The sequence below is a fragment of the Alligator mississippiensis genome, chromosome 2 (assembly GCF_030867095.1).
Source record: "Alligator mississippiensis isolate rAllMis1 chromosome 2, rAllMis1, whole genome shotgun sequence".
NCBI classification, from domain to species: Eukaryota; Metazoa; Chordata; order Crocodylia; family Alligatoridae; genus Alligator; species Alligator mississippiensis.
Window position 1 is genome coordinate 171,254,602 of NC_081825.1, and position 25,604 is coordinate 171,280,205.

The 25,604-nt window shown below is 45.5% G+C and overlaps 1 protein-coding gene across 1 annotated transcript in view; it reads right to left on the minus strand.

Annotated features, from left to right (window-relative positions):
* NUP160 (nucleoporin 160) overlaps window positions 1-25,604 on the minus strand; it is a 64,297-nt gene that overhangs the window by 21,704 nt on the left and 16,989 nt on the right. Inside the window, exons 13-26 of the mRNA XM_059722412.1 lie at window positions 20,489-20,659; window positions 20,229-20,328; window positions 18,452-18,617; window positions 17,683-17,798; window positions 17,399-17,559; window positions 15,039-15,172; window positions 14,245-14,315; window positions 9,872-10,031; window positions 8,821-8,890; window positions 5,037-5,135; window positions 2,321-2,440; window positions 1,274-1,369; window positions 1,053-1,147; window positions 1-97 (exon numbers count right to left, since the gene is read on the minus strand). Coding sequence (XP_059578395.1) covers window positions 1-97; window positions 1,053-1,147; window positions 1,274-1,369; window positions 2,321-2,440; window positions 5,037-5,135; window positions 8,821-8,890; window positions 9,872-10,031; window positions 14,245-14,315; window positions 15,039-15,172; window positions 17,399-17,559; window positions 17,683-17,798; window positions 18,452-18,617; window positions 20,229-20,328; window positions 20,489-20,659 — 1,656 coding nt within the window. The remainder of the gene's footprint in view (window positions 98-1,052; window positions 1,148-1,273; window positions 1,370-2,320; window positions 2,441-5,036; window positions 5,136-8,820; window positions 8,891-9,871; window positions 10,032-14,244; window positions 14,316-15,038; window positions 15,173-17,398; window positions 17,560-17,682; window positions 17,799-18,451; window positions 18,618-20,228; window positions 20,329-20,488; window positions 20,660-25,604) is intronic.

A 25,604-nucleotide genomic window follows, 5' to 3' on the forward strand; every position in this document is an offset into this window, starting at 1 on the left:
CTCATTATGGAGGCTCACATAGGGGAACTCCACCAGGTCTTGCAGCTGAGAGCGCTCACAGAGAACAACCACTAACTGGCGCAGACAATCCAGCTGCCTGGAAGAGAGAAGGGCACAGCTCTTCTGTTATGAACTCTGACAGGATGCTAGCTTAGAGAATCATGTCCAAATAGAGGGATTTTGAATGATAGTTCCTAAGCAGCAAAAATGTCAGAGCATGAGGTGACAAGGAACGTCCAATTTCATTTGCTCCCCTTGAAGGCGGCCTGCACTTGGCTTTAGGACAGATTCTCCTGGGCAAAGATGGCAAGTAGAAGACAGGTCTGCTCCAAAGACTTGGCTAGAAACAGAGCCTAGACAACAAAAGCTGAACTCTTCTTTTTCAGAGTCCACAAAAAAGCAACTCTTTTAAACTTCGTTCCCATTAACAGGTGAGGGATCCCTGCCGCCTTACATATGAACCTGGTGGGGGTTGAGAAAGCCTCTCTGGCTGGAGAAGCAAAGCAAATTCCTCTTCCTTACATAACAGGAAGGGGTGCTCTCAGACAACAGACAGGTTGGCAAACTCTATTTAGGGTGAGCATGTAGCTTACCCAGGAAATAAACCCTCTTTCAGTTTCCTGCCAAAGCAAGCTTCAGAAATCAGGATTGCCCCAAGGCAATCTCAAGCAGCATACATACATGCCCTCCTCATTCATTAGGAGCCACATGCTATTTAAAAGCACAATTTAAGTATCATGCAAACAGGTTTCCTAAAACGCATCATTTACCAGTGTGTCAACTTGCTTGGGAGCCCCAGGATGATGATGTGGTCCTAGACCGGAGTGACTGTACAACTCCTGCTCAGTATCTTCTGAGACACCTTCCTCAGTTTTTTTTTATTTTGGACTATACTTTGACCTAAGTATTGAGTTTGAGCAATCTTACGCTATGTAATAAAAACTTTACAAATTACACAAAGGGGGCCAAGATGAAAGGCAAGAACAGCATACTCGGCTCAGACATTCGATTGCTAGAGTTTAAAGGCAAACAAACCCCCAAACATTACTTACCTGCTGGAATCTGGATTCTGAGTTAAAGCTTCATATGCTTGGCTATTATGTCCTAAATCTAGGTGATGTTTGAATATGCAAGTCCTCAAAGTAGCCTAAATACCAGAGAACATAAAACAAATCATTCCAAATTATGTGCACAGATTAAGATAAGTTTCTTACAGGCAGCAAAACATGCTGCAAGGACAAAAATAAAAATATTGGTATGAAAGAATGCTCACCTGGCTTCTCCAATCATCAGCTGCTTCTGTTATTGCTAAAGTGGCCAGCTGTATGACCAGCTCAGGTAGACCAACAATGTCCAGCAACCGCAGAACCTAAAAAAAGGGAAGAAAGATGTCTACTTCTGGCTGCAAGAGTCTTGAAGGAGAGGTAGAGGTTACATTTTTGTTTGCTTATTTATTTTTAAATGTGACAAAATTACTTCTGTTCTCACCAAGCTCACCCTGCCAAAAGAAAATTTACCAACATTAAAAATAAAAACCCAAAAACAGAAGAGATTCATTTTCAAGCAGAAGCCAAGAAAAGAAGGCTTTAACCCCAAAGCAAACATTATGTCAAACTGAAAGATATACTTAGAATAAAATGGAGGTAAATCGAAGTACAGGTATAAAAGAACGGTCATGGAATTTTCTGCAAAGTCTCCCTCATGATCATCAGACCTCAAATTATTTTCCAATTCATTGTAAGTTCTGAGGCTGAACAACAAAGTGTATTTACAGTATCATAGGCTGTGTTTAATTTTATTAATATCCACATTTGATTCAAAAAGTGAATTTATTCACCTAAAAGCTGCTATGGGATTTTCAGTCTGTGAAACTACTCAGGGACTAAGTATGGTTTCAATTTGGTCCCAGTGCTCAGGGAAGAACCACTCTCCAAAGCACAGCAAATCCAAAAATGAGTTAGTTAAGCTGCCATGGGGGAACCCTCACTGCTCACCAGACAGAACTTAAAAACAGTGGAGGAAACAGCCCTGGAGTGTCTTTCAGCACCTCATTTCCAGGTTTGGTGCCTGCAAGCAGAATTAGACAGGACAGGGGATGGTATCTGAGAGCAGGCCTCCATGCGAGTGCTCAGGGCAAGTGTACCTACACCTTTTGTAGCCTTAATGCTAGAAGTTTACTCACCCTTAAATGACCTAAATAGGTTAGAGAAAAGACTTTAAGTGATGCATAAAAGCTAACTCCGTTCCACTAGCCACAGAACATACGTGTGCAAACCAGCACAGCCAGTATCAGGCTGAGGCACTAGCCTAGCAGTAATACCTTATCATAATACTGCAGACGTGGAGTGGAAGCCATTTCACCATCCTCTGCTTGGATCAGTCTGTCCAAGAACTCCTCTCTTCCAACTTCAGATGCAGCTTGACAGAAGCAGTCCAGAGCCTGGAAGACAGGCAGTGCTCAGTTCCTTTCTGGCTGTCACATGACTGACTTAATCCAAAATAGTGATAACCAGGACAATTTGCTTGTGTTCCAGACACAAGCTTTGGGTCACTACAGGGCAATACCTTAACTTGCGTCACTACAGGTTGCCTTAGGACCAAGTATCTACTAGCTCAAAAGCTTGATTGCTTCCTCCTCTGCATTAAATGTTTGAAAAACTAATGGAAAGTGCATTTATTCTAAGCAGTGCAAAGCTCGTGGACATTCCTTCTCTAAGATTCTGGTAATTCACAAAGACCTAAATCAGGACCAAGCCACCACTATGCTGCATAGATACAGGAAGGTCAGACATGCCTTAGTAGTCAGCTCTTCTTAATGCCTCAACCTCAAGTTTATTCTCTGCCCTCTAGTTCTTTCTGCATTACTTGTCCCTCAGTCACATAAGTGACTGCATCTGCCTCCCCAGTTATAACCCTGTTTTCCCTTCTCCTTTCTATGTCAACTCACTGAATACTCATTCTAAAACCACTGCATTTCCTGGATGCTTTCCCAGCTGACTTCCCTTTCTCCACACTAATGGAACTACTGTATTTACTTAAATCCAAGATGAGGTCTTTCCCCTCATTCAACGGGGAAAACGCCTCATCTTGGCTTCAACCAGCCCACAGCTGCTGCAGCTCCAGCACAAGGTGGCAGCAGAAGTGGGTGGGGGAGTGTAAAGGAGACCACATGGTGAAGGAGTGTGGGAAAAACCATTCAGCAGCAGAAGAGCTGCTGCTACAACCCAGGCCTGGAGACGCTGCTGCCACCATGACTGCCTGTCTGGAGCCAGGGCTGAAGCCACCATTGTTGCCTGACCAGGGCCAGAGACAGTGTGTACACTCTGTGCCCCAGGCCTGGACCCAGAGCCTGAGCTGCCATATAGGGCAAGTGGTGGCAGGTACCAGGGAGGGCAAGGTGCAGCAAGAACACGGGCTGGGGGTCAGGTTGCCTGTCCTCACTGCCACTTGCTTTCCCTGCCACAGATGCAACAAGTTGGTCGTTGCCTACAAAAACTCAAGCCTCTCGGAACCAGTTACTCTCCAAGATGCCACCCTGCCCTACCTTCCACCTGACTTCAGACAAACATAGCTAATCACCCTTCTATCATTCAGAGACATTTTTAACCCTCAAGTCAGCACTGCTAACCAACAGGGAAATGTCTGAGATGCTAAACACGGCTAATTACCGCTCTAAACTGAACACAGACCACAGAATTTTCCACTAGAAAGCTGGCACTGCACAACCCTATCTTCCTTAAAAATGGTAATATATCATCGCCTGATGATAATAAAACCTTCAAGACAGTCATAGGCAGTAGAAAGTTGGGGCTAATGGGGCTCAGCCCCCCCAAACACGAGGCAGCGGGTAGGGCTACAAGGCAGCTCGGCCAAGGGTTCTGGGTGGCTGCAGCAGGGGTGCGGCAGGACGCACACATACCCAGGATCGCAGCTCGGCGTATGGATCACTGGCTGCCCAGCACGGCAGACAAGTACCAGTCAATTCTATGAAGGGGAAGGGGCTGGGGGGTGGGACAGATCAAGGCCCCCCATGATGAAGGAGGGAGTGGGGCAGAAGCAGGGACAGGGGCTGGGGTGAATGGGACCTTGGCCAGCCTGGGTGGTGGGACAATCAGAGCCTAGGCAGCTCATCTAGGGGCGTGGAGGGGGGGCTCCCACTGCTGTGCGTACCCCAGTGGAGGCCCAGGGGGGCACATGCCACACAATCTGTGTGGGGCTGGAGGCAGCTGCTGCTGGGCTCTGTGTGCCCCTGTAGCTGCCCCGGGAGCAGCATGACACTGCATGCCTGCCACTGCTAGGCTGCGCCGCATCCCCTGCTCACCCAACAGTGGGAGGCACTTGGCATTGTGCAGCTCTCAAGGCACTGGGGCACAAAGCCCAGCAAGCAGCAGCAGCCACCTCTGTCAGGGCGTGCACAGTGGTAGGAGCCCCCCCGCAGCACTCCTGAATGAGCCGTCCAGGCTCTGACTGTCCCACCACCTGACCCAGCCGGGACTCCATTCATCCCAGCCCCTTCCCTCCCACCCACCAAAAAAATACTTTTTGTTGTCTTTGTGTTGCCAGCCTCAGCTCTGTAGTTGCTTTGGATTTTCTAACTGCCTCCCTGCAAGTGTGGGCCAAGTAGGTATACTCCTCCCTGGTAGCTTCCCCCTGCTTCCACCACTTATATGCCTTCTTTTTTGCCCTTAGGCTCCCCTGGATTTCCTTGTTTAGCCAAGGAAGTTTTTTGGCTCCTTTCCCCCTTTTCCCACTCAGCCCCCTCCAAATTTTTTCTCCTTCCACCTATGAACACAGCCCATCTTCCTTTAACAATTTATACATTTGAATACTCAGAGCATATAGATAATTTCACTCACTGGACCTTGCATTTAAGCAAATTGTGTATCAAGTCTAGATGTACAAGTTGCACCCCCAAGGATAGCGCAGTAAATTCTTGAGAAAATATTATTGGTGTGATTTCAGGGAGCCACCATGCAGCAACTGCTACACTGTGGAGGAAGCAGTATTCTACCTGTGGAAGGAGCGAGAATTTTTACCTTGTGTCCCTCTCCCATAACAAGGTAGCACCTTCCCATCATGAAGCGACAGGAACCAACGTTCACATGACACCAAGGTTGCAGCAGACGAATGTATTCCTAGAAGAAGACAGCATTCTTTGAGCATTGACAGAAAAGGTTTCAGAGTTCCTGCATAACAGCCAGTTCTACTCCAACATGTACCTGGATTTTGGCATTCATTGTTTTATCAGGAATTTGAAGATGTTAACCATGAAAAGCTATTTAGTGTTGTCTAATTGCAGAGTTGTAGTTTAATTTAGAGGAAGAGATTCTTCCAAATCTTACAATAGCAGAGGATCAGGTCCAATCACCCAGGAGGTCCCTTACAAATCTATGCACCTCCATGTTTAGAGGTTATTTACAAACAAGTCTTCTTGTGCCTGGTCATTGCAGCAGCAGGGTACTGGCAGTGCCATCATCTACCATGCTTTGGTCTGTAACATGCTATAGAGTGTTCTTGGCATTTCAGGTACTGTGGCCTGTAGTGGAGTGCACAGTGATGATTATGCGGATTTCTTGAGTTGACCATAGGATCATGGAAAAGTAGGGCTGGAAGGAACCTCACAAGGTCATTTAGCCTAGCCTCCTGTTCAAGGCAAGATCATCCCTGACTAAACCATCCCAGCCAAGTGCCTGCTGAACTGCTTGTGAAAGTTTCTAAGCATGGAGATTCCACAACTTCTCTACATAGCCTGTTCACCCTCAGAGTCAAGAAGTTCCTCCTAGTCTCAGCCTAAATTTCCCCTGCTGCAACCTGAGGCTGTTGCTCTTAGTCCTGACACCTACAGCCATAAGGAAAAGCCCATCTCCGTTCTCTTTCTAATCACCCCTCAGGTATTTGAAGACTTATCAAATCCCACCTCAGTCTTCTCTTCTCCAGGCTAAATAACCCTAGTTCTTTCAGCTTTTCCTCAAAAGTCTAGTCTCCCAGGACCCTAATCATTTTTGTTGCCCAGTACTGGACTCTTTCCAAACTGCCCACAACTTTCTTGAAGTGTGAGGCCTAGAACTGGATATAGTATTCCAGGTGAGGCCTCACTAGTGTCAAACAGAGAGGAAGAATCATTTCCTTAAGTTGATGATTGCCTGCAAAAACAAGAGACTGGACCACAATAAGGCTTCTTTTCCAGTCCCATATTCCTAATGTGAACCGATTTGGTGAAGCATTACAGGTCTAGTGTACAGCAACTAGACAAGCCCTCCCACCAGCTTCTATGTGCATGTCTGCACAGCACTCTGGCCTCATTCAGCAGCATAAGGGATACTGTTGCTCCCTATTTGAGGTCACGGTCTTTCTGCAATCAAGATGTAAATCTGCAGTAAGTTCACTAAGGTCAACAGGCTCGCTCCGATTTGACACCCATTTAAACAAGATCAAAGTTTAGCCCTCAGCAACAGAACAGAGAGTCCCAAAGTTCAGAGAGGTAAAGGATGGCCCAAGTTCTTTAAAGAGAAACTCTGAACACTAGGGGTACAACGACAGACATTTTTGGGGCCAATACAGATCCGATTTCCGATACAGCCAGTGTTCGTTATAATCGGTACTGATCTGATATCGGACCAATGTATTGGTGCACCTCTACTGAACACCTTCCCACTCATCTGCACCTGGGCCATGAATGAAGCAAGAGCACTACAGTATGAGATAGGGTGTGATTCAGCTTAAGAGGTTGCAGCACAGTGCCTGGACACAAGGTGGAAGACAGAACCCAAGTTACATGAACAACCTTTATACTTCCGGACTTGAATGCTTGGCAGTTTTTACATTTTTTTTCCAATGGTCTGGCTGAGAAAACACAAAAACTGATTCTTGCCTCCAGCAGTAATACACTTCTGGGGACAAAGACACTGTTGAAAAGTCCTGCTAAAATGTACAGGAGTCCTGCTAAAATGTACAGGAGAAAGAGTTCTAGTATTAGTAATTCCCTGACTGTCCATAGCATTAAAACGGCTCACAAGGTTTTCCATCACTATGCAAAATAAGAAACATGATGCATTACTTTAAATGTAATAGAGAGAGAGACAGACATATTTACAGCAACAAAAAAACCTTAATCATTTTGACTAGAGAGAATGAGAAGATATAGCTGAAAAGATAGTTCCAAGTAGTTGTCTGAATGAATGACATTGAAGAAAACGTTTTCACAGTGGTACAGTTAGGAACAACCACAGACTGCTGTTCCATGCATTATTAACAGGTTACTAGGTTCTATTTAGCCCCCAACTACTGATTTGCTGGGACACCATAGACAAGTCACTTCATCAACTCTAGAAAAGGAAAAATGTGACTTACCTCTCAGTATCTTATACCCTAGGACTAGTCTTGGCCCATTTACAAAGTACACGTGTACAAACCCAAGCCCTCTCATCTTCCCTTTGTGGAAAACAGACTGAAAAACTACACTTCTCTGCACAGCAATTAAAAAAAAAATTTCCTCACCTATACTGTGCTATATAATTCAGTTTAATACCTTTTAAAGAGGGACTCAAGTGACAGTGAGGGGAAAAAAAAAACAATGGGTGATGGTACTAAAGGGGAAGAAAAAACCCACACAGGATATATGGAAGACATCTAATATTTTATTACTACATGTTCAGTTTGCCTGACTTTTTATTTTCTACAAGGTGGGGAGTAATTAATCCTGATGGGAGAAAACAAACATTTCTGACAAACTCCCATTCCTGAGGAGGCCTTTAGGAAGGAAAACTAAACCAAAGCTCTATCTAGACAACAAAAAACCTGAGCTCCTGAGCTCAGGAGAGAGGCAGAAATTATGGAAAAGCAGACAGAACCCCAGCGCCAGAGGAAGGGGGGTGCCTGGATAGCCTGACCCTGGTTAAGTTTAAAGTAAGACCACCGTGCATGGAAACTGCATCATATTGCATTGTATTCTACAGCTGGTCATGCTGTGAGTATTCTGGCGAGAAGAAGAAATTCTGTCATAAAATTGCTGTCTGGGTCATTTCAATTCCCAACTTGACAGCTCCCAAGGAGAATAACTGTGCAGATCTCTAGCTCTGCAGGACCTGCTGAACAATCATGGGGTACTATATCCCAAGGACCCAGAACAAAGAACAAGAGAATCGCGAGATTTTATCCCAGTACAAGCCCTTTCCAGGGCCTGTCCCCTGGAGAGGCTGCAGAGACTGGTCAAGGGTACCAAAGGAGTAGCTAAGCCTGAACAGGAACCAGATAATTCAGATATGAGTAAGGTCACAAGAACACCCTCAAAAATTGGTCTTTATCAAGTAGTCATATCATAGTGCCTCTCATTCTCCATCTAGAACAGTGGTACATGACTTATCCAGCCCTGTGAGTTGTACGAGTGGCACAGAGTCGGTCTGCAGGCCAAATAAGGAGCTGGCTCATTATCTGGCTCATAAGGACTAAAAATTAGAAATGGGTCTAGAAGTTTAGTGATAGGAAATTCAAGCAGCAGCTACCAGTTGTTCTGTCACCAAGTTTCCAGACTTGAAAGGAACCCTGCTGGCTAGAAAAACCATCATGAGATCTGTTCCATGAGCTGTATCTTGGTCATCCCTGATCTAGAGAATATCGATTTGTTCTGTCTCTAACCAGTGGGCTAGTTATGAACATTCATTCCCATGCAAAGTCAGTTTCTAGTCTTTTCTTTCCTACACAAACAAGGAAGAGTACTGGGTATTTTCTGGCTCAAAAATCAATAGATGAGATATATTCTTCATTTTGTGGGTGCTGCTGTTAAAGAGAGAGAATTATGTTCCACATGTGCTAACAACTCACCTGCAGCTGGGTATACTGACAACTCCCCATTAAACATTCTGGGAAGAGAAACCCAGGATTGCTGGGCCACCTGAGCATTAGCTAAGGAACAGGGCAATTCCTCTGCAGTCAGGAAAGAAAGCAAAAATTTAGTCTAGACGAGCTTTAAAAATAATAGCTTTGAAATGCGTATGCCTCCGGTGTTCAGAGTTTGCTCAAGAGTAAAGAGATTAGGCTGCTTTATATGAATTTGTTTTACTGTAACAGTATTCAGGCATGCTGGGCGAAGCCATTAGCTAATCCAACCCCACCACCACTCAACTCCTCAGGGGGCTGAGGGTGGCGAGGGGGAAAAAATCTCTCAACCCAATAAACATACCAAGTTTTTCACACTTGAGGTCCTAAGGTTAGTTTTCAAACCCATGTTTAAAGCACCTGAAATTGACCTGACTTTGAAAAGCTCCAAACACCTACATATCATAGTAACCTCACCTGGAATTAGGGCATTTATTTCAGAGGCTAAATATGGATTCAAGAGCCCAACTTCAGGCATCTAGATCTGATCCTTCAAACTGTGCATTACTCTTAAAAGCAGACCACTGTTACCTGTAATCTATAGCAGGTATCAGCAATCTATGGCCCATAGGCCAGATCCAGCCCTAAATGAGACCATATCTGTTCCACAAAGATCTGATCTAGTCCATATTTTAATAATGGCTGGCCAACCCCTACTTCCACCTGATCCAGCCTGCATTTTACTAATGGCCTGCTGATCCCAGCTGCTGCTCCAGCTCCAACCCCGTGCTTTGTTGAGAAGGCTGCTATCTCTCCCTCCCACTGCATCCACTACTGCCCCATCACTACCAAATTAGCCATTGCAACTCTTGGCTCCCCATACTTGTCAGCAGGGATGATGAGCAGAGGCCACACCAGGGTTTGATTGCCCGAGGTGACAGCCAGACCTCAATGGGCGGCCCACCCTTAATAAAAGGTTGTCGACCCCAGATTTACAGCATTGTGTAACATCCAGTTATAATCAGTTCTTCATCACAACTTCATTATTCAAGGATACAGAAGTGGCAGGAGATCAGCGATAACTGTAGTAATCAGATGAGGCCAATTCAAACTGGTTTCCGTCAAAGAGGCATTGGGTTGAGAGAAGAAGTGAGAAATTATGAGTTTTCTTGCCACTTCCTGAAAGAACAACTCCACAACTGTTTGAGGGCTGGACACTACAAAACAAAAATAAAGAACAGTTGGAAGGCTGCAGAACATGAAGCAAAAACATACATCATAGCCATGTTTGTACTCTCTTCACATCACCATGAGTGTCACTGACAAATCATAAAAAAAACCCCATGATCTGAAGAAAGGGACTTTGTGCCTGAAAACTGGTTTAACATTTCTCCCAGCTATACAGCCAGTCCAATAAAAGATATAACAAAAAAACCCCCAAAACCCACACTTGCTTCTCACAGGCCAGTTATACACTGAGTGACAAAACTGTTAACACCATGCACTGAACCAACATTTCTTTAGTTCCTTACAACAGGGGTGACTAGTGTGCAGCATGGGTAGCCTGTGTGTGTTGCACGCAGCAGACTGGGGAGGGAAAAGGCAGCACAGCAGCAGCCAGAGCAGGGAGCAGAAAGCAGGGCAACAGATCAGGCAGGGAGCAGAAAGCAAAGCATCTGAATGGGCACAGGAAAGGGATGGGAGTGGCACTTGAAGAGGATGCAAGGCTACTGTAGCACACCTGACAAAAAGGCAGGACCCCACTGCCTTACAACATTTACTGGTTAAATCTGAGGCAGCTTTAGAAGCTTGCCATCCAGAGCACTAACATTTATTAAGTAGACCTCAATTATGACAATCCAGAAGATCTAAAATATCAGTTCTTTCCAGCATGTGCTCATCAGTTCATAGCTAGCAATCAAATTGAATGTTAGGTAATAACACAGAAGGGCTGTAGAATGGACTTCCCGCTCTTCCTTAGCCCCACTAGGTTCAAATAGTTCTTTCTTGTTAGAGTCCTTTTAAACTAAGCAGTCCCACCATTTCAGTCTTTATAACTAATCATTCTTAACTGCTTCCCAAGAACAACCATGTCCTCTTAAATTCCCTGTGTATCACCTCTTTCCCGAAACAAAGCAAGAATGGAACACAGTACTCCCAATACTACCATGCCCATGATTAATCCATAAATAAATCTTCTATTATTTCCCATCCCTTTCCTCATTTACACTGCAAATTTGTACCATACTTTGATTAATGAAAACTACAGTGCATCAGCAGTCCCTCAATACAAGGAGGACAGTCTTCCAGCAAATGAGGAAGTCAGTGTAAGAGGCTGATCCAAGATTGCATGTTTGACTGCAGATATGGCAAACTGGTCTGGGAAGAAGGAATAGATCCTAATGATGTCAGGCCATAGCTCTTTCCCTTTGTCTCTCTCATCAATTCGTTTCCATAGTGAGGCAAGTTTACTTAAGATGACTGATGTCTTGTCATACAACATGGGACTACTTGGGACGATTCAGTATTCGAGTCTCTCACTTACTGATGTTAATATCGCATTTCTTCAGATTGGCTTTCAAGGTGTCCTTAATGTTCACCCTATGCCCACCTCTACAGAGGTGACCACTGGTGATTTAGGAGTAAAGGACCTGTTTTTGGAGGTGACTGTCAGGCATCTTTATGACATCCTGTCCAATGGAGCTGGTGTCATATAAACATAGCTTCAATAATGATGGTGTCTGCTTGAACCAGGAGGCTGGTTTTCATTGATAAGCCTGATAATACCCACTAAGGGCGTGCAAAGCGGCCAGTATTCGATTCGGATTCAACCTGATTTGGGGGACAGCGATTCAATTCGCTGATTCAGATCACTGTCCCGATTCGATTCGGCCGAATCTGCATCTGAAGATTCAATTCCGATTCAGAGAACCAGCAATTTGACCATAGGCACAGCTTTATGTTTTTTCTATGTACCTTGAGGTACCAGGTACAGCTCATGAATGCTGAGATGGTGGGGCAGATGGAGCGTCCCATGGGGGCACAGGGGGTGGGGTCCCCTGCGTGCTCGGCAGCAGACCCTGAAGTGGACCGGAAGTACTCCCAAAACCCAGCCTATTTCTTTCAAAACGCATCACTTTGCCTTTTTTACTTGAGTTTAATTTGCAGCTGTGGTACCCATTCACCTCACTGTGTTTAGAAGTTCTCTCTGGTCTCAAAGAACCTAAACTCTCTTCCTTCATCATGTCTTGCCAAACTGGTCACCCCCATCTCCTGGCCAGTAGGGAATACAGTAATAATGTTACTGTAACATAAGTAATGTTACTGAATTCTAATATAATAAGGGGCTTAGTCTGTCTGTCTGTAATGCTTTTGGCCAATTGCACATGTAGTTTTAAACTTGGCATGTTTGTCTCCCAGTAGGGAGACAAAAATGGCTTCAAGTTTAAAATCACAGCTTTTGCAGTTGCTTCCCTGCAGCTATGTGGGGCCCCTCCCATAGTGGGGCTGTGGAGGCAGACAGGGGCTGAGCTGGGCCAGGCCAGCCAGGAGTGCAGCACAGTGCCATGCTGGGGGGAGGTGAGGGGCTAGGAGCGCCCTGCTGTGCTGCACAGCAAGGCAGGCAGTGACGCTGCAGGGGGCCACAGCCACCCCAACATTCACCTTACCCCCTGAAGCCACCCCTCCTAGCACTGCCACCCACACAAGAGGCATACCACGGCACTCCTGGCCCAAGCCATCCTGGCCCCATGCACAGCTGCAGGGACACAGCCAGGCAGCAGCTCCTTCCTGGTCAGTGCAGGGGGTTGTGGGGAACAAGACAGAGACATGGGCAGCTGGAAGGGGGCTGCCTATGCGTGATGGAGAGTAGGGGAGATCCTGGGAGAAAAACGTGTGTGTACAAGCGCATGCATCTCTGTGCATGCATGTGTGTCTGTGCGTGTGTGCGCATACGTCAGGGTATTTGTATGCATCTGCTTGTGTGTACATGTCTGTTCATGTTTGTGTCCATGTGCAGAGTGAGCAAGTAGAATGCACACTCATCTGTGTGTGCGCGTGCGTGCGTCTGTGCATGCATGCATGCGTCTGTTCATGGCAGGAGAGAGTGTGCTCATGTTTGTGTCCATGTGCAGGGTGAGTGAGTAGACTGAGTGCCTATCTGCGTGTGTGCACATGCATGTCTGTTCATGCCAGGAGGGACAGTGTGTTACTTAATACTTCCCAAAATTTTTCTCCAAAAGTTACACAGAAGATATCCAACTCCTTCAGTGGTTTTCAGGACTTTTAAAATTGCAGTAACTATAAAAAAAATCACCAGTTTCCTACTTGCATTTTGCTCAGGGCTGCTTGTATCTGTCATGCTGCCAAAAATCTCCTGAAATTGAATGGCTAGATATAAACTGATAAGCACATGCCATAAAGTGCTCATATTCCATAAAGTCAGCAGTAAGATACACTGAACAGTAAGATATTGGAGTCTGGATGGCAGTCTTAAGCTGCTGACTCTGGTTTGGCCAGCAGATGCGACAAATCTAGAAAACTTTGGTTCAGTGTGTAGGGGCAATGGAAACGCACGTGCATTGCCTCAGCCCCTTAATGGACTGATTTTTAGACAATGTAACTAGTGCAGTGTCACACTTCCTGTGAAGGGGGTTATTCAAGCCCACGAACACGTTGTTTTAGTATGTTGCACCTCTTCTTCTCGACTAGTGGTTCTCAGCCTTTTGGACTTATTGCACCGATCTAACTTTCTTGATTTTCAAAAACTTTTCATTTTACGTCTACAGAAACACAATAGAAAAATTCTTCTGTTGCAAAGAACTCAGAAAGACCACAAGTCAAAATATTTTTTATGCTATTTGTGATCTCTGTGTTTATCATGTCTAACATATGCAGGTATTTGCAGATCTAACAACGCTAACATTGTGCAGAGCTCTTAAAAGGATCTCATGGCACCACAGTTGAGAATTGCTGCTCTAGAGGCTGGACCACCAACGATAGCAACCTTGTCCTGCTAGTTGTTGCATTTAACCAGCAGTAGATATCTAAATCCTGCTGATAAGGAAAGGAAGAGGCTTTTACAAATGTGCAGAACAATTTTTCTTTTTAAAAAGCTAGGAAGCTATACAAAAAGCATCATACAAAGTTTATTATACTTTGGTTGCAGAGCCAAGCATGCAAAAAGTTGCGAAATGTCAAACTAAAGGGTGGGTGTACAACTACCTTAAGCTCCACACAATTTGCAGGGACCAATGTTTCCTCATACAAGGGGCTGATTTTCAGAGGCCATGTGATCACCATCGAAGTCAGGCCTCTTAAAATGCAATTTTAAAATGCTGACTATTAAGTTTATTGAGGCACTCGTTACCTGATGTAATATACAATCCTTAAGAGTTAAAATAAAAAGATAAGCTTCAGACATCCCCTTACCTAGCTTATGTGGTGTGAGAGAAGTGGTGTCTGTTAGCTCCAGAACAGATAAATGTTGCAGGTTGGATTCCCTAAAGGAGAAGAAAATAGCGTAAAAAGAGAAATGTCTCCTGTGGTAATGTCCGAACACTGTCCAACTCAACCCCCCTCCCACCCGCAACCTAAAAGTAGTAAATGCAGGGAGTGGGTGTCATTTAAAAAGTTAAATGTCAATTTACAGTTTTCAGACAAGCTCTACCGTAAGTCTTGATTCTTAAATACGAACGTTTTATGCAAGACTGAAAAGAGAAGTTAATTTGTTTTTCAGCTAGTTTATGAATGGTAAAAACCAATTTTGTACTTAATATAGCCAGACCAGGTACTTGGTGTTTCACAACATTTAATGAATCAAACCCAGCATTAATCACTAACTACTAAATCACATACCTAAGCAAAGCAACATCCACCCCCCCAACCACAGAAGACAGGGGAAAGATTTCATGAGCTATTTTGAAGAAAGTGGTATTCAGGGATGTCATCAACAAGTATAGGCATTTTCCCAGAGTTCTGAATCTTGTACAGAGACAGATGCAACAGAAAATAAATCTAGGAGACCGACTGACAAAATAGTTATATAAACATCAAGATTCTTTCTACCCTTTACCCCAAAAGGCCATTTTGTTCATGTTTTAGAATTAGAGCTCAAGCCAATTCTCCATCTGTCTGGAATGGCATTTCAGATCTTCCAAAGGATTTACATGGACTCTATCACCACATTATCAGCTGGAGGGAAAACGGGGAACATGAAAACTTACAGCGTGTCAACAGGAACATCTGATGCCAAACACTGACTCGCCCATCTAATCACGTAGTAAGAAAGCAGCAGAGGAGACGTGCGATGCAACAGGTCCTGTTGTGACTGGAACAGCTGTCCCCCGCCCAATATCATCTGCAAAGAAACCAAAGCACTTGGCACTCCAACAGAGGCCAGGGATTACAAACAACTTTAGGTCAGAGAGAAAGACAGCAACATAGCAAGGGGCATTAGCAAGATCAGTGTAAACACCAACTTGTTTACTGCTATTGCAAAAGTTATCATGGGACTTAGGTCAAACAGGACAATTGCACCTGTATGAAACCAACTGGAGGTGCAAATTGCAACTCATTTTATTTTGGTGCAAGCCTGTTAGCTAAGAAAGGGAAAAATCAACTGGGAGTGTGAATTACTCTTCCTTGGACTGAACACTTCCAAGCATGTGTCTATAGTTCTGTTTTTACCAGCACAGCTTTCAATTAAAAGGTGTGACTTTCTTAGCCAAATAGTTATACCTGTAAAAGCCCCAATGTGGATGCAGCTATATTGGTAGAGGTGCTTCAGTGCAGCTCTAGTACCATATTTACTCAAACCCAAGACAACTCCCCCAGTAATTAGATTCTCTACATGAAAAAATTATAAATTTACTATAATTTTTCCATGTATTCCATGAATCTAATTATTGGAAAGTCATCTTAAATTTCTCTCCCCCACTATTGCAGCAGGGAAAGCAGTGGCAGGGGGCAGGCGGTGGAGTGGAAGACTGAGGTGGTCAAGTAGCTTTGAACCTGGAGCATGAAGCACATGTTTACCACAGCCCCAGCTGCAACCCCAGCCTGGCAACTACAGCCCTGGCTCTGGGGCTCAGAGGCTGGAGCTGCCACTGCTACTACCATCAATCTGGCTCTAGCCCAGAACAAGCACTGCTCCATGCCCCACATATGCCAGGGTCCCCCACATATGCGGGGGTGGGGAAGGCAGCAGCTATGGCTCCAGCTCCACTGCTGCCCTGCCCTCCTACCACCTAGTTCTTGAATCCAAGGTGAGGGGCTCTCCTTCCCTCCCCCCATGTTAAATGGCAGAGGAGAGGGAGGATCTCATATTGGTTTCAAGTAAATATCGTAATTGCCTTTTTCACACTACAATAGTGATACTAGTTTGATGCATCTTTATACTTTCAATAGGATGGGGTGGGCAAGTATTTGGGCTAGAGGGTCACTTCAGTTTTGGTGAGCTGGTTGATGGCTGTGTGCGCACACACTCACCCCCCCCCAACCCAGCCAAGCCAAGGCTGATGCCAGAGCAGCACCAAGAGTGGGAGCATGAGCCTGCCCAGGGCTGTAGCACCTTACTCTGTAGCTCTCTCCCCGCACCTCCACCACTTCCCCCTCCATGCTGGCCAGCTTAGCTGACACTGGCAAGCAGGAAGGGGGCTGACAGCCATGCTGCACTGGGAGGTGGGGCCATGGCATTCGCAGCCCCATGGAGCTGGGCTGCAGAGGAAGGGAGGGAATGCCCCCACCTCTTGCGCCCCGCCCCTCCCCCCCAGCTGTGCAGACCAGGACAGGGATCTCATCTGCCCCCTTCGCTCACCCCCCTGCTGTATGATGCTGGGTATGGCTCCAGACTCTGCAGGGGACACTGGGCAGAAGCAGCCCTGCCCACCTATCCACCTGCTTGGAACCATGGGGTCAAAGTCCATTTTTCAGGCTGCCATGTGGTGCTGGGCAGGCAGGGCTGTTTCTGCCCAGTGTCTCCTGCTGTGCCATCAAAGTCCCGAGCTGGAGCCACTGCCTGCGGGCCAGACAATTGATTCTATACAGCCTACAGGCAACTCCGTCTCCTGCCTCTGCTGGTGCCACAGGCCAGATAGAAACAATTGGTGGGTCAGATATAGCCCATATGCCATATTTTGCCCACCCCTGTTCTACATCCATACTAGAAGGGGCTAAACTGCTTTAACTACAAGTCTATGCTAGAAGGTAGTACTGCTCTAGTTAAGATCTCAGCCTTAAGTTTGCTCTATATGACAGAGAGATGGGAAAAAATTGGAGAAGTAGCCCTGGAGGGGAAGTGGCTTGGGAATGGTGCATTGGAAGTGCTGTTCGCCAAAGGGGTACAGATGGAATGTCTTGCTTAGTGCTGGTTTAGTACTCTGTATTGCAGACTAATATTGCAGTGGTGATGCAAGAGTGCTGGACTGCTGCCTTCTGAGGTGCAAAAGAACTCAAAGGAACTAGGGTGAGGAAAAAAAGAGCACAGCTAAGCTTTGAAGAAATCTGTGAAGCTTCTAATATTTGTGGAAGGAGAGAGACAGCTGCCACATATTGTACAGTGAGCAGCTTTGCCAAATCTACTCACAGCATCTCCTAGCCTCAGAAGCAGCTGCTGTAAAATCAACAGGTCTCGGCAGATAAGGAAGCGGATCGCAGAGATCTTGCACACTCCTTGGCATACCACATTCACTGCAGTGCCACTGCCATAGAGCTGGGAGAGGTTCATTCTCACATTTAGCGGTTGAACTGGAAGAAATTAAAAAAAGAAAAGAAAAGAGAGAGTAAGAGTAAAAACTAACAGAAGTGCAATGTTCCCTAACTGCATCCACCTAATTAGACAAAATGAAATATTCATCATACAATAATCACCTCTTTCCATTTCTATCTCTGTCTCATAGTCCATCTCCCGGATGAGCATCCCAATGGCTTGGATCGGGTTTCTGATTTCCTGCAATTTGCTGTGAATGTCTTCCATCACATTCTCTCTGCAAGTATAATCAATTCACCAACAGTGAGCGATTTAATTTTAAAAGGGACCTCCCCAACAGTACTCCCCAAAAGTGAACCTGTATGACCCCAACAGATGCTGCATAGTGGAAAATCCCCTCCCTTGTAATGAGACATACCTCTGAACGATTAAGCATCATACTCAACACAAGTTGCTTGCTTCCCTCCCTCCCTCCCAGGCTAGAGAGAAACTGTACTTAGCCATGTATACTGATACTCCAAATGATGGTGCGATGTGGTCCTTTTTGAGACAGCCACTGCACAGCACAAAAATACATCCTTTTTAAGATTGGTCTAGGATTCAGACCATGAGTCACAGGCAGGTTTGAATACCTGTGATGTGTTTTTGTGCTGTGAAGAGGATTATCCAACTAGACATTGGTGCTCCTGCTTCTTGGCACCATGGCTCAAAATTCCTGACAACTTTTATCAGTGCTGAGGATTTTGAAAGGCATCTTAGAAATTCATTACCATAAAGCCCATTCAAAGTCACTGACATACATTTTATGGGATTTTAAAAACATATATTTCAGGAGACACTTTAGAGGCATTTAAAATAGATACAGCCTGGTCAAGAAGCTCCTAGATGAATCCTTTCACAAAACACATTTTATCCAAAGAGATCCCTTACGTGTCACTGGCTATCAAGTCTTCCAGGATTTGTTCTGCAGCCTTTTCTGGAGGCTGAAGACGGGAGCAGGCCATTTCCATGACCAATGCCATTTCCATGGAAATGGACTCTCCAATCAGTCGAAGGCACTGGACAAGACAGACAACATCGCGAGAGACCTCCAAATCTGGAATGAAAGAATCTACTTGTATTTTTGGAGAACACAGCTTAGAAGAAAGAGAAAGGCAGTTCAAAGCCAAGTTAGTTGAGCTCATCCCACACAGAAGGACGGGCTATCAGCAAATTAGTCTTGAACTCCACAGTTGACATGGCAAGAACCGCGTGGCTCCACCTAGTAACAATAGGAAACTCCCCTTCCAAGATGCTTCTTCAATTATGGAAGCTAGATAAAAATAAAGCTAAACAAATGGGCCAAGAGAGCCAAAGCAGGACTCAATGTCCCTGCCTCCTGACTGGTGCAGTCTCCAGTCATTCAAAATTATGACAACTTAGTAGACAACATACTTCTGCAGAGTAGCTTGTGTCATGAAGACTACAGCCTCTCCTTGCTGACTTCAGTGACTTGTCCCACAAAGCTGTACAACCATCCAATTTCTCAGAACCTTGTAAGGCCCAAAAATCAGACCTCAAGAATACTGAGAAATCAGCATAAGCCTGTGAAGTCTGCAAACTCCAGTCTGCATTTTTCAGCTATGGAATGGGACCATAGTGCCAGAGACTATGCTGGGTAGTCAGTCCTAAACTGTACCTTCCCACAGGACACCCCTCCCAATTACAGCAGTCATTTCATAACAGTTGATGCAATCACTAGAAATGGTTAAGCTGACTGGGGAGAGGTACTTTTGAGGCTCTTGATGAGGTCCACAAAGTAGCTCTAGCACTGGACAAACATGAAGCTAGAAACAGAATTAATATGTGGATTCACTAGATGTATTCTAATCAGGAATTTTTCATTGGATAAGGCTGGATTTTAATCTTTTGGGCATCACTTACAATTTGCAAAATATCAAGGAGCTGCTTAGAGGACAACAAAAAAGCTGCATAATCATGGCTGCCTTCACACCCATCATCTGCTGCGAACAAGAGACCACTGCCACACTAGTAAGTCAAATCCTAGACCAATTATAAGAGTATCAGGCAGGAGAGACAAAATGATGGCCTCTGGTTTCTTTCAGGTCAAGCAGAACCCAGGGCTTTTGCTATAATGGCATTGTAAAATATTGAGATACAATAACAAAAAACCTACAACATCATTCTCAAAGAAGGAAAGGCAGGTATCCATCACTGAGGACTATCATGGGGCTCAGCCAGAAGTCTGGAATTCCACCCACTGATTTATCTGAGCAAATCATAGCAATCCTATAAGCTTCATACTCTGAGTGGGCTGCTTCTTCATGCTCTAATTCAGGGGTGCTCAGCCCAAGCCTGCAAACCAGATCTGGACCCTTGTGCCTTGTCATCCAGTCCATGACGAGCCCTGTGGGCTGTGGCCCTACACTATAGATCCAGTACACCACGGTGTGGGGCCCAATGCCAGCATGCAGGACTGGGCAGAGGTAGCGCAGGGCCCAATCTCACTGCATAGAGCCTGGTGGAGGCAGGAATTTACCACTGGATTAAAACTAAGCAAGGATAAATTGAGCCCAAATAGCTAGTTTTAAAAAATATGGTCTGAGCACATAAAGAACCTAGAACACCCGTGGGAACTACTATAGTTTAAAGTTTGTAACACAAATGCACTATTTTCCTCGTCCCTTTCCCTTCCCCACAATCTTACCATCAAAAATAGCACTCTCATCCTCAGTCAACAGGTGCTCTTCAGGCAAGAGATACAGGTGATCCACCAGGCAACAGGGTACAAGAAAAGACAGGAAACCCTGGAAAGGTAAAAAATCATCACTCCTCTCATTTCTAAAACAATCCTTGGTCAAGAAGATGCACTGGAATTCCTTCAAAAACTCTGCAACTAACTGTGCCTAACTGTAACAAATAAAACTCCTCCCTGTAGCACAGCATAGATCTAACTCCATTTCTCACCTTTTTTAGCAGGCACACCATGTTAGTATATGGATTCAGGTGCAGAGCAAGAGGGCGTGAGAGCGCTTCTTGGTACTGAAGACAACAGGCATAGAACTTGGACCAGAACTCAACTTGTAACTGTCGAAACTCTTCCTGTGAGAACTCATACTCTGTCACACTTCCTTGGAGCTGGCAAGAATGAAAGAGGACTTAAGCACTTCCCCCAAAGTTACAGTTCAACAGTTCTAAAAATTCTAAAATTATTCCTAAACAAGATGGTTTAAAAGCAGGGGTGTCCACCTCACCACCTACCCTGGACCAGATCTAGACCATGGGGCTCCCTGCACGCCAGATTCAGACCAGGGCACCGGATGGCTCCAGTGGTGGTACGAATTGCAACTCCAGCTCCTGAGACATGGAGTTGGAGTGGCTGCCACCAACACATTTCATGCCAGGTTGGCAACTCCAGCACAGAGTACATGGCAGCTCCAGCTATGGATCTCACATGGGGCAAAGGGTACAGGGCAGTGACAGCAGCAGACCTGGAGGCCAAGGTGGCAATGGGCAAAGCAACCAGAGGGCAACCAGGGCAATGTCAACTCGCATTGGCAATGCATAGGGGGTGCAGAGGTGCATGTGCACCCCCTGACAGCAGCATCCCTGGGCAGGGGACAGCACTGGTGGCCCACCTGAGAGCTCCAGCCAGGGAGCTGCCAGGTGCGGATCAGCAAGGAGGGGGGAAGGGCGGCAGGCAGGGAAGACATGGATGGGGACGGGACAGGACACACACGGACACCCCCACGTTGCTGTCTGCTGGGGGGTGGCAAGTGCCCCCCTGACTCAGGAGGCACCAGTCGCCCATGTCAACTCGCACTCACCCTCCTGCCACTAATGGTGATGTCCAACTGGGCCCCAAAAGACCCCAGATTCTCTGGCAAGCCCCCCTGACCACACCCTCCAACTTCCAATGGTCCATTGGTAGCCTGATGGTCCAAATAAAGTGGCTCAGCAGGCCAGATCCAGCCTGTGCATGGGCCAAATGTTTGACAGCCCTTGTTTAAAGTATCTACCTGCCATTCTAAAAAGTTAATAATACATCAAGGAGTCTATGCCTTAAGGTTGCTTCAGCTGTGGATTTAAGCACAAATTGCATATAAAGCAAAAGGCTTCTGCAGTGGCTGAAGCTCAGAGCAAGAAACAAGCGACCATATCCTCGATATTTAAAAGAACCACTGAAAGCAATTTAAGACGAGAGCCTACATTTGAGCTAGTGGAGTCAGCTGCCAACATACCTCGGGAGAAAATTAACCTGAAATTAAGGGACTACTTGAACAAGCATGTGCCAAATGCTGGCAGTCCCCCATGTGCAAACAAACTTCACCGGGATTTTCTACCAGGGGCAAATGCTTCACATGTTCACTCTGCAAAATCTGCATTGGCAGAATATGACTCAGTTTTAATTGTAGCAGACAAAGCACCAGATGCCCAGGATAATTATGTTCTCCACATTTTATTTGTACTTGGGAGCTAGAAAGCCCGTGACCTGCCTGTTTTTCAAACAGAGTTGATTCAACTCACGTCTGTATATTTTTCAACTGTAGCACAAGCGGTAGCAAATGCTGTTGCAAACTACAGATTAGAATTTAACAAGAGCTCAGCATTTCTGTCTGATAATGCAATGTATATGAGCAAAGTTTTCTCTGATGTGTTCCATGGAATGATGCCCAATGCAATTCATGTTACTAAAAAAAGAATGCATGCGTTGCAGGTAAGTGATATCTGGTGTACAAATTTTCCCAATGGACAGACTGGTTTCCTCTCTTAAAAAGGCATTTAAACATTGCCCAGGCGGTAAGCTTCAATATTGGGAGTCCATTGCCAAACAACACAGGGAACTAAATGCAACTGTGTCACTTCCACCAGAACCAGTACTTACAAGGTGGAATTCATGGTTTAATGCAGTTTGTTTCCATGCAAAGAATATTAAGTACTGCCAGAATTTGTGCACAAGTCTGAAATCACACCAGGAACACAGTGTATGCTTAAACTACACAATCTCTTAAAACAGGGTGATACTGAAGATCAAATTAAGTTTGTGGCTCAAAATGCGATCTGGTTCATGGAGCTTCTAATGTGGTTTGAAAGTTGGCAGGCTTTGACTCACTAAACACACACGAAGCTGATGAATTTGATAAACTGGATCAAAGACATGGCATCACAACTTTCAGACAGTTAAAGTGAAAACCAGCAAAGATAAGAACTGTTCCAGGCAGTAGCTACAAGGTTGAATTAATACAAGTATGATCTATTGTTACCACCTCAGTTTAAACTGGCTGCCCTTTTTTTAGTGCTGTTCTCGTTTTTGACCCAAAATCTGGTGCCTTTTCTGAGTTTTGACCCTGAGCTACTTAAATCAATCCCTGAATGGCAGAAAGAGCATGAAGAATGTGCTGTTTATGTGAACTTTGTCAAAGAACGCCAGATACCTTTGAGGGTGACTGTGTTTTGGGATTCTGGAATTGTTTGATTGGTTTCCACATCTCTACAACTTGGCAAAACGCTGCTGTACAATCCAACCAATTCAGTGGACACAGAACATGCGATCTCAGTGTATGGATAAGAATTCACACCACAGACAGAAGAGGTCAGCTGCAACTGCTGGTGGATGCTGCATGCTAGCATTTAACTACTAGCATGAACTGTTTCTGCCCAGGTTAACAATTTAGTATTTGTGAACTTTTTGTAAAACACTAATAATAAATTATATGTTACAATGCATACTGTGCATGATTTACACTCATAATTTATTTAAATTTAGATTTAGCTTTAAATTTAAGGCTTAGATTTATAATAATACAGTAATTTATATGATAGTTCTGTGGAATTTGCTATTTAATTATGCGATTTTGTCTCTGCCAATCAGCAGCGAGGAATAAGGCCACTGCAAAATGCCTCCAAAACTGGCTCTGCATGTCATAAGCAGGCTGCAAAAAACCCTTTGTCTTGCCACAATTTAGACAGGTCTCCAATCATGGGCTTAGGCCCATCAAGGAAAACTATAAGCCTCCCTTAAAAAGAGAGGCCACTATGGACACATGAATTAAAGACAGGGGGACAAATATGGAGAAAACAGGTAAGCAAGTGAGGTCATAGGTTAACAACAAGGGACCTGGAAGGGGACAACAGGCAGAGCCTCCTGCCCCCTGAACAAGTTGAGGGACCCTGTGGAAGCTGAATAGCACTTCATATGTTTTTATGTTACACTATTTTGGAAGGACAGCATTGACAGAAAAAGGTGACATACGTATGTCAAAAATGCATACATTTGCTCCTTGGTTCATGAGGAACAAAGCAGCAGATTGGAGGGTATTTGAGTGAAGATAAAAGATGAACAGTACAGTAGTGCTACAGTGGTAGAGATCTGTTATACACCACCAAGTCAGGAAGAAGAGCTGGATGAGGCATACTTCACTGAAGTGACAAAACTACTCAAAAGTTATGACATGGTACTGATGGGAGACATCAATTTTCTACATATTGCTAGAACAACAATGCAACCAAATATAAAATGCTGAACTAGTTCCTAACTTGGAGGGAGAACAACTTATGACTAAGGGATCATCTATCCTGAATCCTGTCCTGACCAATATGGAAGAATTGGAGGAAGTTGTGAAGATGGCGGGAAATCTGGGAGGAAGAAATCACAATATGAGAGAATTCATAATGCTGAGCTGAGGAATGCATGAGATCAGCAAAACAAAACTAAAGAACAAGCTGAAAGTAGAGGTAACAGGACACAGAGAACTTTTGATACGTCTAAATCAGGGTGGGCAACTATTGTGGCTGGAGGACCGCTAACTGAGTTTTGTTAATCTGTTGAGGGCTGCAAGAATAGCCCTGCCCCTTGATAGGTGCCTGCCCCCTGGTCACCATCTTGGGACCAGAAGTCCCATCCCTAACCCCTGCTACTGAAAATCCCTCCACTTGCCCCTGAAAGTACTTTTGGGAGGGGAACCCTGAAACTAGAAAAAAAACAAATAATTTATTAAAAGTCAAATACCTACTATAACATATTTTAATTTTATTACAATTTTTTGCAATGATTTGTTTGCGTGTACTGTATATAGAGGTGACTGCATAATAACTCAAAAATAAAGCCTTACTCTTGGTATATAGCGTGTGTGTGCACGTGCGGCACAGGGTATGTTGGGGGAGTGCATATGTGGAGGAGTTGTGGAGGCAGGGTGTGGGTGTGTGAGGACCTCCCATGGCACAGTCCCCATTGCCGGTGGCAGCAGCAGGCACTCAGGGCCCATGCAGGTACACTGCTACCCAGTGGTGAATGGCAAGAAGCACAGCCAGGCTGGCCTGTCTCTATCACGTGGGGCTCCCTGTGGCTCGTGCAGCTCCTGGCACTCACGTGCCACTGGGGGAAGCCCCACATGATGGAGTCAGCTGCCTTCCCTGCCCCCCGCCATGCAGATCCTGAGACACCGCCATAAGTGTCCTGGCAAAGTCCCAGGACCTTTATGGCATGGAGCTGGGAAGGCAGCCAGCTCTGTCATGCAGGGCTTCCCAAGTGGCATACAAGTGCCGAAAGTTGCATGGCATCATGGAGAGCTCTGAGCGACAGAGGCAGACTAGCTTGGCTGCGCTCCTCGCCACAAGCCACCAGGTAGCAGCGCCTGTGTGGTCCACAAGCACTTGCCACCTGCTGCTGCCGCCAGTGGCAGGGGCTGTGCACCATGGGGAGTGAATGTGTAGGAGGTCCCCACACCTCCCTCACACCCACATCCTGCCCACCCAAGCTCTGTGCTCCTGCCACCCCCCTGAGCACAGGCTCCACACTTCCACCAGCCCCACGCTCTGTTCCCACCCACCTGCAGCTTTCCCACCTGCTGCCCAGAGTGAGTAAAGCAGCAGGAAGATGAGGAGGAGCTGCTGGATGCCAGGGAAGCCAAACAGGTCCCCTGGCAGCTGCACCAGGGGCAGCAGCAACTCTGCCAGGAAGATGCATGCTGGTTGGGATGACCCTTACACACACAAGGATGGGAGCGAGGTACCCTGCCCAGCCTGCATACAGTTAGTTGATGGGTGCCCGTGGGCCAAATGAAATTGCCTGGTGGGCTGGACC